General features: G+C 53.5%; 7 protein-coding genes across 7 annotated transcripts; 4 read left to right on the top strand and 3 right to left on the bottom strand.

The window, feature by feature from the left end:
• Positions 1-732: 732 nt before the first annotated feature.
• SETTUDRAFT_149965 (uncharacterized protein) lies at positions 733-2257 on the top strand (the record flags this gene model as incomplete). Its single annotated transcript, XM_008026226.1, has 2 exons — positions 733-1694; positions 1753-2257. The coding sequence occupies 2 exons, from the start codon at positions 733-735 to the stop codon at positions 2048-2050; spliced, it is 1260 nt and encodes a 419-aa protein (XP_008024417.1). The 3' UTR covers positions 2051-2257.
• A 559-nt stretch (positions 2258-2816) lies between these two features.
• On the top strand, positions 2817-3575 carry SETTUDRAFT_39016 (uncharacterized protein; the record flags this gene model as incomplete). The annotated part of the gene is made up of 1 exon (XM_008026179.1): positions 2817-3575. One exon carries the CDS (start codon positions 2817-2819, stop codon positions 3573-3575), a length of 759 nt encoding a protein of 252 aa, XP_008024370.1.
• A 677-nt stretch (positions 3576-4252) lies between these two features.
• Positions 4253-5290, bottom strand: SETTUDRAFT_168703 (uncharacterized protein). Its single transcript, XM_008026225.1, has one exon. The coding sequence runs from the start codon at positions 5233-5235 to the stop codon at positions 4429-4431; it is 807 nt and encodes a 268-aa protein (XP_008024416.1). The 5' UTR covers positions 5236-5290; the 3' UTR covers positions 4253-4428.
• Positions 5291-6169: 879 nt separating this feature from the next.
• SETTUDRAFT_47054 (uncharacterized protein) lies at positions 6170-7809 on the bottom strand (the record flags this gene model as incomplete). Its single annotated transcript, XM_008026194.1, has 4 exons — positions 6170-7016; positions 7085-7183; positions 7244-7569; positions 7630-7809. The coding sequence occupies 4 exons, from the start codon at positions 7807-7809 to the stop codon at positions 6170-6172; spliced, it is 1452 nt and encodes a 483-aa protein (XP_008024385.1).
• Positions 7810-8698: 889 nt separating this feature from the next.
• On the top strand, positions 8699-9613 carry SETTUDRAFT_108559 (uncharacterized protein; the record flags this gene model as incomplete). The annotated part of the gene is made up of 3 exons (XM_008026224.1): positions 8699-8933; positions 8999-9509; positions 9556-9613. Coding segments are annotated over 3 exons (804 nt in total), but the record flags the coding sequence as incomplete, so codon positions are not given.
• A 1784-nt stretch (positions 9614-11397) lies between these two features.
• Positions 11398-12249, bottom strand: SETTUDRAFT_27821 (uncharacterized protein; the record flags this gene model as incomplete). Its single annotated transcript, XM_008026159.1, has 2 exons — positions 11398-11699; positions 11772-12249. 2 exons carry the CDS (start codon positions 12247-12249, stop codon positions 11398-11400), a joined length of 780 nt encoding a protein of 259 aa, XP_008024350.1.
• Positions 12250-12580: 331 nt separating this feature from the next.
• On the top strand, positions 12581-13126 carry SETTUDRAFT_27820 (uncharacterized protein; the record flags this gene model as incomplete). The annotated part of the gene is made up of 2 exons (XM_008026158.1): positions 12581-12887; positions 12957-13126. Coding segments are annotated over 2 exons (477 nt in total), but the record flags the coding sequence as incomplete, so codon positions are not given.
• Positions 13127-13146: the final 20 nt, after the last annotated feature.

Here is a 13146-nt window from a genome sequence, read left to right as displayed (position 1 = left end):
TCAAACGAGTTCAGGATAACAAGATATACACAACAACAAGCCGAGCTTGAAAAGCTTCAAAAAGCGAGCAAGCCGAGATTAAGAAGGCAGCTCGTGATTGCTAGCTTCAACTTCAAAAAGCAGCCCGTGTTGAGCGGGAGAAGGGTTGGGAGGAGACCAGAAAGCGGAAGGCTGCAGAGAAAGCCGAAAGAGAGCATCGTAGAAGCCTCCGCGACGCTGCCAAAGCTATACAATTGCCCCAATCAGGTAAGCGCAAAGCGTCAAAACCTCATAAGCCAGCTACAAAGCGTCAAAAGTGTGGTGGTGTTGCTCCAGCTGTGGTGGGAGCCGCAAGGGTTGCACGAGCTGCTCCACCGCGTAGTCGACGGCAACGACCGATAACGCCCTCCAAAAAAATTTCTGAATAAGCCAAAACTTTCGTAGGCCTGTATATAGTATAATCCTAGCTTTGCGCAATTTTATTACGATTTGTGGTGGCTCTACAGCCTCATCTTGTTGACTATATTGAGTTGTTGGGGGTGCTCAACTGGCGATGGTGCTCATCTGGTGCACGGGCACTGTAATTGGGTGGGGACTCGGAACCAGCCAGGGCTATGTATTTCTTGTGCCCCGCATAAATAGCTTGGGGCAGGGGATTCTACATCTCTTGCTTCTCTACTTTCGCACTGTTGGATCACTCATCAGCAATAGACATCAAAACAGAACTGAATTCCATTTGCCCATCAATCAGCAATGACGACTACTTTCATCATTCGCGATGTCCGAATCTTTACTGGCGAAGACAAGATCGACGAGGGATATGTTCATGTCCAAGATGGCAAGATCAAATCTGTCGGACCAATGAGCAGCATGCCACAGGAATCAGTAACAGCGTATTCAAAGCCAGGACACACCCTTCTCCCTGGTCTGATCGACTGCCATATCCACGCCGATAGAGCTGACCCCGAAGCACTGCCACAATCTCTGAGATTCGGAGTCACGACCGTGTGCGAGATGCATAATGAGATTCACAACATCAAAACACTCAAGAAGCAGACTCTACAGCCAGACACGGCATCTTACAAGACAGCAGGCCAAGCTGCTACAATCGAAAACGGATGGCCAATTCCAGTCATTACCGCTCACGACAAGAGCGAAGAGACTGCTGCTGCCATCGCAGAGTGGCCAAAGCTGACGGACCGCAACAGCGTCATTGAGTACCTGGAATGGACAAAGAAAGAGATGCAGCCCGATTACATCAAGCTGATGCACGAGAGTGGCACCGCAATGGGGCAGAAGTTCACCTATCCTTCTCTCGAACTGCAAAGCATCATCATCGAAGAGGCAAAGAAGCGAGGCTATCTGACGGTTGCCCATGCCACATGTCTCAAGGACACGATTGATGTCCTCAACGCGGGCGTGCATGGTCTGACACACACCTTTTGCGACCAGCCGCCCACCCAAGAGGTTATTGAAGCGTACAAGAAGAATAACGCCTGGGTGAACCCAACGCTTGCTACAATGGGTAGCTTGACAACCGAAGGAAAGGAGTTGCAGCATCAATTCGCGCATGACCCAAGAGTAAAGGGGATGATTAACGAAGACCGCGTGGGGAACATGTGCAAATGCATGGGATTTTGCGCGGAGAATGGAAAAGTTGAGTATGCTTATCAGGGAGTAAAGATGCTCAAGGATGCAGGCATCGACATCTTGTGGTACGTAATCTGCTCGTGCTCAAAGAGGTTCCAAGTTACGATGACTGACTATCCATAGTGGAAGTGACTCGGCTGGCCCCGCAGTCGGCACTGCCTTTGGCCTCTCCATGCACCACGAACTTCACATTTACGTGCACAAGGTGGGAATGACGCCGGTGGAGGCTCTTCGCTCTGCTACGAGTCTGGTTGCGAAGCGCTTCAAGTTTGAGGACCGCGGTCGGTTAGCTGAGGGCTTGAATGCCGATATGCTACTTGTTGAAGGCAATGTACTTGAGGACATTGACGCGACACTGAACATCCGCGCTGTTTGGCGCGATGGAAAGCCTTGCAGCTTTTACATTGAGAACCTGAAATAATTGTAGAGCTGTTGTGGTGGTGAACTGGAGTTGAGGTGTTTGAAGGTACCAGGGGGTCGGAGCAGGGGTTGTGGTGTTGAAGTTTACAAAGTCTTCTTGGGTACCAGTGAAAAGGAGAGAACGTTTCGGCCTACCCTACTGTTCGTAACCGAGAACGAGTAAATTTTTAGTTTTCTTTTTTCGGAGTTTATGGCAATGTAGGCAGAAGAGAGGAGAGCCGTTGACATGCCCTGGACGAAAAACGAACCTTACCCATAAGAGGTTAGCGCCTATCTCGTCGACTTGAACACTCCCTTTTGAACTATTCTTCTCTCAGCAGCTATGCGCGTATATTTCATCATCTCGGGCACTTGGCAGTCCTACAAACATACCCTTGAATAAACTTTGACTCATTCAGTCTCAGGCTGGCTGGTGCAGGGCACCTCAAACCCAGACAAGAACGTCTGATTTCTCAGCAGAACCATTATTCAGCCTGGAGAGTCAATGCTGACCAGCATCAGCACAGCAAGCAACACAGTGAAATGTCCAAACCCGTTACACTTTTGGAACTGACACATGATGCAAAGAAACTGGTATATAAGTCAATTGCCGTTGCAAAAAATAAAGTGTATCAATAGTAAATCCAAAAGTCCACCAGAAACACCGTGATAACATCCCGCTACCTTTTCCGCATACACTATCCCATCACCAATCGGGATCCTATACTATTTCCGTGCAAGAGTGTTTGTTTTATCACTAAACAAGCACTAATAAAGTTCATCTCGCCATGCCACACGCAACCTCAGACAATGCAGAGCCCCGATTACCATTACGGGCCAAACCCAGCAGCAAAAAGAGCACAGCGAACCGCAGCATCCATGGTCTCTCAGAGCAACTCGAAGAATACAAAACGCTATACGCTACATCCCAGCTCTCACAAACCATAACCACACGACTACAAGCAATGATGAAGACAGCCCCAACCCCCATCACACGCATCCTCTCCCTCGGGCTAGGCAGCCTCGTCGTAACAAAAGGCCAAACACGACGACTCAAACAACTCGCCTTACTGCTCGCCCTCCGCGCCTCAATCCAAGAAATCTCAGGCACATGCATCCAGCTGTACGCCCAAGACCCCACATTTACACGCCACGACGAGACGTTGCTTCGTAGTCTAAACATACACATTCTACACACACCATCGGGCTCCTCGCTGGGCGAAGCCGCATCCATACTCAATCCCTCGACACTCGTATACTCGCCTTTCCTCACGCTAGAAGCCTACGAGCAACTGCTTGTAGCTGCGAAAACCCCAGTGCGGTACCTTCTCGGCGACGATTTCGACGCGCTGCTAGAGAAATGGCCGCGGCGCAGCGCAGAGCGCACGCAGGTCGAGCGCGTGGTGAAAACAGGCTTGGCACGGCATTACCGCCGCCGAGGCGTTGCTGGAAAGGGGTTTTGGAGCGACGACGACGCGGCGTTTCCCATGGCGCTGTATGAGTGGGTTGCAGGGGAGAAGAGTACGAGTAGGATACGGAATCGCTAAGTACTTAGAGCGGGAAAGTCCGAAAAGGGCTTGTGTGTGTGAAACTTTGTAAATTTATAGAATGGGAGGGAAAATAATAATGACGTGGGATGTTAGTTTTTCTTCTTTCATTTTTTTTTCATCCCGTGTATTCGAGGTCGCTGGATATCATAAGTAGCAGTTCCATGCATGCATGCATGCATTTGCACAAAACCACTTCACCCACACATTCTCTGAAATTCCACAAGCACAAGTCCGCTTCCCCCACAGCCCAAGTCCGCGCCTCCACCAGCCCACAGCCCAAGGAGCCAAATAAAAAAGAAAAAGGGGGGGGTGCAAATACCGCTGCACGCTGCAACACAAAAGGGCGGGGGCCAGTCTACACTACTTACTTACTTACTGACTTACAAACAAGGAGGGCCCCAGAACATGACACATGTGACATGTCGCTTTTGGCAGATGAGCCGGATGAAACAAGCGCGGCCGACACCGCCAAAAAAAAAAGAAGAAAAAAAAATGGGAACGAAAGAAAGGGAAAATGCAGGGACCATGGAAGCCCGAGAAATTGGAAATGCACTGAGCATCGTGTCTCATGCCGTTTCGCCTTGCGCGTGTGCGTGTGCGTGTGCGTGTGCAAGGGAAAGTAGTGTGTTGAACTGAGGCAATGAACGGATGCATGGTCATGGTGTGTGTGTGTTGTCATTATGCAGTTAAAGTTATTCTAGAAAAAAAGAAAAGAAAAGATCGAGGTCTGATATGATGTTGGTGTAGAAAAGTGGTTGTGTTTATTCATCCGTCTATGAGATCATTACATATTATTTCTGTTTCTGTTTGCATTCTTTTGAGTTTTTTTTTTCGTTTTGCTGTCCCTGTATCATCGGTAGGTGATTTTGTCGGGCAACGGGGTAGCAGGCATTTCTGTGCGTTGCGAGTCGACGGCCTCGATTTCTGCTAGTACTGGCACTGCGGGCCGAGCAACAGGCTGATGGGCCTGAGATCGGGGCTTAGCATAGTGCTCTCTTGTCTCCTGGGCAAATCCCGTGTTGATGTTCTCGATGCTGTCGGCCTTGCTGTCCTGTCTCTTGATGGCTTCGAACGCTGCGCTGCCAACACCGGGCATACTCAGCGCCTTCATTTGCTGCTCCACTCGCTCAATCACTTTGCGACATACATCGCGGTGCGCCTCTTCCATTTTGCCCTTGACAAACGGCATCAGCAACCACGAGCAAGCGACCTCGACGTCTTCGACGAGCACCCACGGGGCGTCGCCGACGCCCATGCCCTCGCCGACGACCTCGCTGCCCGCCTCGCCGCTGGCCACAACGCGGAACTCGGCGCGCACCGTCACGCCCGCAGCAGCATCCGCTCGTGTCTTGATGCCGTGGCGCGTGTCCTGGAAACAGCTCGGGAACTTGATGTATTTTTTGCCGTACTCGCCGATGCCCGGGCACCAGGTGATGCATTCGGTGACGTTGTAGGTGGTAATGGGGTACTGGTCGGGGGGGTACCAGTATGTGTCTTTGAGCGTTTCCGAGGCTGTCGACGCCGCCTTCTCGTGCCCGCAAGTCAGGGCTTGCAGGGTGAGGGCTGTTTCGTGGTTGTGCAGCGCGGCAATGACCTGGCTGGGGTGCATGTGTCGCGGAATCTGGCTTGCAACGTGTAGGTGGTGTTTGGCGCTCATGGTGGGTGGTGGATAGGGAATTGAGACGTGTGATGATGATGATGATGCTGCTGGGCCAGGCGCACTTGATTAATTCCCGAGCTAACTGCGCCTCGTCGAAGCGACGTGGATTAGAGGCGCTGGCTAAGCTGAAAGAGAAATAGAAAACCCGAAATATGAAAGTCGTGTGGGCCTGGGTGTGCTGATGACGGTGGACGAGGGCGGCTGGCTCAAGATGAACGACTACGATTACTATTTGCAGTGCGGGAAGAAACAGGTGAGGGAGTGAGGTTTCGTGGCCAGCGGTACAAGGTGGAAAAAACAAGCAATTAAGCGGAAGGCAAGGCTGCAGGGAGACAGGCTGATGCATCTCGTGTTGCTGACTGAGGCGCTGCCATCCGCAGCTGAGACAGCGACATGGGGCCAAGATGCGACACGCATAGTCGGGCAGTGTCAGGCTTAGCCGCTTTGGGCAAGGCGCGAGATCTGATCTACGTCTATGCCACGATCCCCACGGCGTTCCCGTGCTCGTGGCCGTGGCGGCATAACATCTGGCACGAGTCTCGTCGTTGCGCTGGTCTATGTGTGTTCCTCTAGTCATGCGTCTGGCGGGCTGTTGCAACGGCATATTCCCGACGCGCACGTCGTGTCTATGCGCCAGTCTTGTGCGGTTCCAAACAAAGTCTACCCTTGCTCCTGTCTGGAAACCTGCACTATCCATCCCAGCCGGTTTTTGTAATTGGACAGCAGGATATCGACGGGCTTGCTCGATGAATTCCAGTTTTGGCGCCCAGCTGCAGACTTCTACACACAGTGTTTGATGTTGGCGCCCCCTACATGGTGCGCACCGTGGCGACGCCATCATTCACGCGCCCGCAAACACGGAGCAACAACACACCAACGAATAGAATCGAGCAACTCGGCCGGAAAAACACAAACTCTTGCATGCTTCTACCTAGACAGTGAATTTGAAGCCGGCCATGCCCTCGATCTCATCCATGGGCTCACCATTCGCTCTCTGCTGGTCAACCCGTCTGTTCTTCCTGACAAAGTACACGGTAAAGCAGCACAAGACAGCCAGAATGTAGAACTGCAGTCCAGCCGTGACCCACAGCCCGGTAAAGTACCTCGGCGCCTCCTTTTGCTTGAACGTCGTCGACGCAATGATGCCGCCAATGGCTCCAAACCCAATCTGCAGCGCACTGCCAACTGACCGCTTGCTCTGACCTCTGATGTTATTGCTTTGGTACGCAAGAATCGCAGGGATATTGCCCTGGCAGCCAATGACACCAAGGAACGTGCCAAAGTACCGTGCGCCGTGGTTTTGGGCATACGCGACAATCATGAGGCCGACAATGGTAAGAATAGCTTGGGCGGCGATGACGGGCGCGCGAACGCGATACTTGTCTCCTAGCCACGCAAAGGCGAATGCGGCGATCATGGCGGCGAAACTGGGTGGTGCCGACAGGGCGTTTGCCTGCCCGGCGCTGTAGCCCATGCCGAGCAGAATGACGGGCAGAAAGTAGCTAAAGGCGTAGGCCGGCATGGTGACGCTCATGAACAGCGTCGCGTAGCCCCATAGCTTGATGTCCCTGATGTGGAAGCAAAACTTGCTCCATGTAAGCGGATCGTCAACCGAGTCGCCGCGGTCATCCTCAATGCGCTGCATGACGGTCGCTGCTTCGGCCGCCGTGAGGAAGCCTTTCTTTTCCGCTTTGTCGGGGAAGTCGAGAATGATGAACCATGCTGACACGGCCACGACGACCGTCAAGATGCCTTCAATGATGAAGATCCATTGCCACCTGGTTTGGAATGTCAGCTTACTGTGACATATCGGCTTGCTTGGCTCAGCAAGAAGTCGCTTACGTACCCGCGGACACCTCCAACACCTTCCATTTGCATCAAACCGTACGCAAGGATGTTGGCAAGACCGCCAATACCGACTGAAAAGAGATAGAAGCCTCCCAGTCTACATGTTTGTCAGCCGATTGCTCCATTTCCTTTTGTTGGCTGGAGGCGCCGGCTTTACCTTTTCTGTGTTTCATACCGCTTGTACCAGCACGTGATGAGATAGACGCAACCAGGGAAGAAGCCCGCTTCGAAGGATCCGAGAAGAACACGGCAAATAGCAAGCGAGATCCAGCTCTTGCAAAAGCCCTGCCCTATCATCACAGCGCCCCATGACACGGCGATGAACGACAGCCAGTTGGCGCTTCCAACCTTGCGCAGCACAATGTTGGAAGGCAATTCCAGAAGGAAGTATGTCGGGAAAAACAACACTAGCACAATGGTATATCGGTCGCCGATGTCGAGGCGGAGGTCTTTGCCCATTCCAGCAATTCGTGCATTGGAAATCTAGCAACCGTCAGTGGACATTTCAACACGGTATTTGCTTCCCAAGGCTTGGTCGCTTACGTTTGTGCGGTCAATGAGTGCGATCGAGTAGAGAGCACCCAGGATGGGTAGCAACCTCCAGTCAATCTTGCGGATGAGCTTCTTCTCACTAGCTTCATCAAAGGCAAGGTCTGCGCTCCCCTGCGGGCTGATAAACTCCTTATTGTCCACGACAATCTTGCCGTCTGCATCGGTACTCATGATGGGCGACGTGGTCAGTCAGCTTGGTCGACGACCAAAAGTCGAAATCAATCGCAAACGATCTGCGTTGAGACGAGTCTGGGGTATCCAGTTGTTAACAATTATACCCCTAGGACAGGTTACAGCCGAGGCGATTCATGGAGCTTGGTATGATCAATCGGCCCCGAGGCTCTCTGGGCTTCCATGTGGCTTTGTTCCGCGTGTCGTGCCCGTGCCCTTGTTTCCACCGTCAGCCAATAAACTTTATGACAGCTACGAGGGTCGTCATCACGCACCTCACCTAGAGGCGGTAAACTCGACAATTCAAGTCTTGGGAGGGCCATACCGAGACTTAGGAAGACATGAATATCGGGGGGAAAATGACTGCATGGCCAACGCTTACCCGACATGGTTATTCGTCCTGGAGTCCGTAGTCTCGATCTTGTCCATGGCCGCCACTCGGTGCAAAACAACAGTCATGCCGAGAAGACAGGGTTGATCGAGGCATAGAAAAACCGAGCAATGCATCGAGCGTATATTGGGCAGACCAATCATACAACCGAAGACGGGCTTGCCCAGCATTTCTCGGCGGACTGGCGAGATTGCGGGGTTTCTTGGAGTTTCCTGTGGTCCAAGTCTCCCACCGCCACCTTGTGCACGGTTGGGGTAAAGCCCGTCCAAGGAGCTTGGTAATGAAAAATGTGGTAGTGCTAAACACTTTCGTGCTGGTGGAGAAGTGGTTGTAGCTTTCCATCCAGTTGCGTTTGGGTAGAGAGCCCGGATGTTTATAGTTTCAGTTAGTATTTCTCACCGTATGGCCTTCCAACACATAAGCGAGATAACCTTCTGACATGCGCAAGACGATGATAGGTGCTGAAATGGAGCAGATGTGAGGTCCTCGCGTGGCATTGGCATCTATCGTCGATTCGACGCCCTCAATGCACGTCATATACTGTATCTCCAAGCTGAACTGTGCATCTTAGAGAAGCAGTTGCGGGTTATGGAACACAAGGATAAAGAAAAAGACAAGGAAGGGCGCCTAGGATATGCAGTCGACTACCAGCGCATGTTGGAAACACAGAAGAGCCAGGGAAAAGAGCAATTGGTGCTGATCAGAAAGATGCACAGGAAATTGAACGAGTACAGTGAGCAATGGTCCTCTAGTCAACAGGTCTAAGAAACGCATGGCTGACAAGCTGTGCGAATCCAGACAAGGCACTCATACAAATTTCCGTCCTACATCAGCTCCAACCACCCGATAAATTCGACCTCAGCGACATCCAACACTTTCTGGAAAGCGATGTCATAGAGCCAGGTTTCCTCCAGGGCGTCGACCGACATACCTGGGGCACTTGCGATGATACCGAGAACCACGCACCGGATCTAATTGGCATACACCCACGTAAAAAAGAAGATGACTTCTCCCACTTCATTTCAGAGAACGCGATACACTTATTCAAATGTGGTCTCGGGCGACTCACAAAGGGTGATAGGAACCTGAGCAAAAAAGTGTACTACGACTCGACCGTTTTAAAAGTGACATCGTGGATAACGTGTATTCTGGCGTCGCTGCTTCCCATTGCCTCGATCTTGGTCCTAGTAAACTTACAGTCGCTCAAAACGAAGCTCTGGGTCATTGCCGCGTTCAACATCCTGACGAGCGTCTGTTTGAGTGTTTTGACAGACGCCAAACGCTCTGAAGCGTTTGCTGTTACTGCTGCGTAAGTATGCTTCTTAGCTGTCTCGACGTGTGCTGACGACTTGTAGTTTTGCTGCTGTTCAGGTCGTGTTTGTAGGGACTGATCACGAAACACCTGTCAAATGACCACGCTGCATGCTTTCGCCGCGTCCACATGTGCAGGCTATTGTCGGTGTTGAGAAGCACATTCCCCCCACGATTTCATAGAGCCATAGCAAACATGTTCCGCTGAAGGCGCCAATACTAGTCATTCGGGCTTCCCTTCCCTTTAAGTATGAATGCCGAAAGTGTAGGTATCTGGGGGGGGGGGGACTCCGCTCAATAAGGCCGAAAAGCCCGTATCCGACACTTCCACGCCAAGGCGCTACTCAAGTAGGTGTGCCTCACAGCCTCCCTGATGGCCGTCTGTGGTTTGACAGCGATGCGCTCGGCTAGCATGGGGTAGCCACCTGGGTGAGTTCTCCATGCAAAGGTTATACCTGGTTTCTTTCTCTTCACTGAGTTGTGTTCAAGCGCTTTTTCTAGCATGGTGAAGTTGATGATGAGTGGTATAGGGATGCAGTTGAGAATTGCCCAGAAACCCAGGGAACCTTGGTACTTGAGCAAAACTTCTGTTCGCACGAGTACAAGGCTGTGCTTGGTACACAGAAGCTGTGCGACATGACCATATGCGTTGATAGGGTCGATTTAGCCGACTGTGATGCCATGGCTCGGATAGTTGCATGCTTATTCCGATGTTGATGCAATTACCGCTTTCATACGAGTCCGGTCAAGTGTCAGCCTTGCGCATTTGGTCCGGATTGAGAAATCTAGCGTGGTGAACAGACTGAAATCAAGAATCTTGTAGAGAGATTCTGTGAGATCGGCAAGAGCCCTTGTATGGTCGACATTATGCTTGTGGACACGGACTCTTTCGATGACTTGTGTAGAAGTATAGCAAGATTTCTCAATCTCGTAATAAAGACTTAACTTGAAAAGCTCCATTTCAACTTGCAGGAACAGATGGATCCTACAGCAACAGAGCATTGAATGCAGTAAGCTGGTTCACCTGAATTACTTGCTAACGGGATGAGAGACATGGATCCGACTTGTCAAGGGGCAGGCTGCTCAAATTGATATCAGAAAACTTGTGCTTCGTAGGTGTAAATGGGCATAGACTGCGCTGGCCACATGATGAGCCACAAGCAATCAGCGGCATGACTGCTACAAACATTGCCTGGATGATGAAGAGTCACTTGGTGAGTGGCATGGAAATCATCAGTGACTCCACGTGCAGTCATGAATGATCCATCCAGCAATCAGCCTCCATGCAGCAAGCACACTTGGGGGTAGATATGCTGTCCGCTTGCCAGCTAGATGGTTCGTTGACATGTTCTTCGGTATGGGATGTTTTACGTCTTCTGCGCGCGAAGGACCACGAGAGCCTCACCTGAACCGCGCCAGCCCCGAAGCGATCGCAGCGAGCAACAACACGGCGCAACAGCGGAGTGCTGCACGGGAAATATTCCATGCCGCAGAGAAGGGGTGGATCTGTGACGTGTGTGAGCATTACAATCGCGGCAAGCATTCCAAAAGGACCAAATGCCACCACTGTCAAAAGGCTTCCAAAGATGCTCAGACTGTCAGGGTGTTTGACACAAGGGACACGGCTGAAGACATGAGAGAAAATGGCCTGACTACGCGGTGCGGTTGGTATCATACTGTGTGCGGCAGGCACCATGGTTCGATGGGCGATAGTCAGGTGTGTGCCAGTCCTGAATGTGGCGGAGATGGAGGGGATATCAAGTATACGTGCGAAGATGAAAACGCTGGATGAATGTAGGTAGCCATGCAGAACAGCCTAGGAAAGCCAGACACTGCTTGAAATCCAAATGAAAGATTTTGCCGAAACATGGTGACATGGATTGGGGTCAGCGCTTGACGCACAGGTCGCTTCTGATGACCCATTTTTCGCCGTCGGTGACTTCGCGCCCTTCGTGCAGCATACAGTCTGCGCCGTGGCGGTGCAGCAGAGCCATGCCGACTTGGAGCCCAATTTCCAAGGGCTCGGGCGGTGCATCTTTGCTCTTCTTCTTGGGCGGATCGGGATAAAAGACGGTTTCCCCACCAATGCATCCTGTTGCGGGAGAGGTGAGGTAGAGGAGCAAGGTCCAGGTCGTGCGCGCGTGTACCGGCGGCGACCCGGGTATGGTGACACTGTTGGAATCGTCGTCTGCAGTGGTTAGCGTGCGTTGCCGGATTCGACATTTACGTGGCGAGCCATGCAGTGGCTGCAGCGACATACAGTGCTGGTCAAAGAACTGCCCCTTGGTATAGCGGTAGATGCGGATGTTGGGGTTGAGGCCGACGACGTCGCCGCCCCACAAGTCGTTCCGCTGCTTCTCGTTGAGGCCCAGGGACCCCCCCTCAGCAGCACCGGTGACGAGATTCTTCAAGGCAGTCTCGCTCCACAGTCGCTCGGCAAATGCAGGGTCGTCAATCTGGAAGCGGTCATTCACTCGCACGGCCTCGCCTTTTCTGGGCTTTCCGGGCGTGGTAGTCAAGGGCAGCGAAGAGAGAAAGGCGACATATGTCCTGGACAGCGAGGCGGTCCAGAAGTTTGGGATGGTGACAATCTGGCTTGGCAGCACTTGGTGCAGCGCGAGGTCTGCCTCTGGGACGAGAGGGGTGAAGGCCGGCCAGTTGGGCGGCTTGTGCAGGGACTGAGGCGATGGGGCGCATCTGGCGGCGGCGGCCGGGTGGGCTTTCTTCTTGGGCGGCATCAGGGCAGCGGCGGTTGGCGTGGGAGTGTGGGTGCTGAGTGAAGGGGCCGTGTTGGTTGGCTGTGGCGCTGGTCAACGGGACGGCGGCGGGGCGTGCGAGGGGGCGTGGCTCGAGGCAATGCTGCTCTGTCCTGGCTCACTGTTTCCTGGCCGTTTCTTCTGATGGCTCAACGGGGTCTCGGCCGCTCTCTCGACGAGCAGATGGCGTCGGGCTGTTTCCTGGTCCCTCTCTTGCGTCTCGTCTCTCGAGCAGCGCAACGGCTCGCTGGCCACCGTCGTGGATCCCGTCTTCGCTCCGGACTCTGACCGCAGTGCACCCGCAGCACCCGCAATGGCATGGACTGGGGCGAGCTGGCCGCTGTCTGGCGGCTCGCTGCTGGCGCTGGACGAGGCGTGGTGGGCGGGCGATGGCGATGGCGATGGCGATGGCGAGGGCGGTGGCGAGGGCGAGGCTGGCAGCCAAGAGGCCCGTGCGCGGGCAGGCAGCTTAGGCGCGGCGCAAGCCTCTCACGGCCAGCCATGCTCCGACGACGACACCCGCCCGCTGCGACAGCTCGACCGACACGCTGAGCGGCTGCAGCTCCCCGTCCCCGTCCTGCCCGGCCTCTGCGACGCCGTGCAGCTCCCGCAACACCGCCGTACGTGCTGCGCGACACGCGGGCGCCGCCTGCTGCGAGAAAAACAAGCGCGCCGCTAACCGTCTGCAGAGGGCGGCTTCTGCCACTCGAGCCCGGCCCAAAACCTCGACATCTCTGCCGCCGCCTCCTCCCCCCGCGACCTCGCACCCCTCGAACATGGCGGCGCCAGCATGGCCGTAGCCCCTCCCTGCCTGAGCCCGCTCCGCCATGTCGTCGCCCACGATGACGCCGCCGCCCCAGTCCTGCCGCCGCCGCCGCC

Source organism: Exserohilum turcica (genome assembly GCF_000359705.1).
Source record: "Exserohilum turcica Et28A unplaced genomic scaffold SETTUscaffold_17, whole genome shotgun sequence".
NCBI classification, from domain to species: Eukaryota; Fungi; Ascomycota; class Dothideomycetes; order Pleosporales; family Pleosporaceae; genus Exserohilum; species Exserohilum turcicum.
Note: the sequence above shows the minus strand (reverse complement) of the source record. Positions and strands in the feature narration are given on the sequence as shown.

Excerpts from the sequence above, each read along its gene's own strand:
- SETTUDRAFT_168703 (XM_008026225.1), bottom strand. The coding sequence starts at position 5,235 with ATGAGCGCCAAACACCACCTACACGTTGCAAGCCAGATTCCGCGACAC.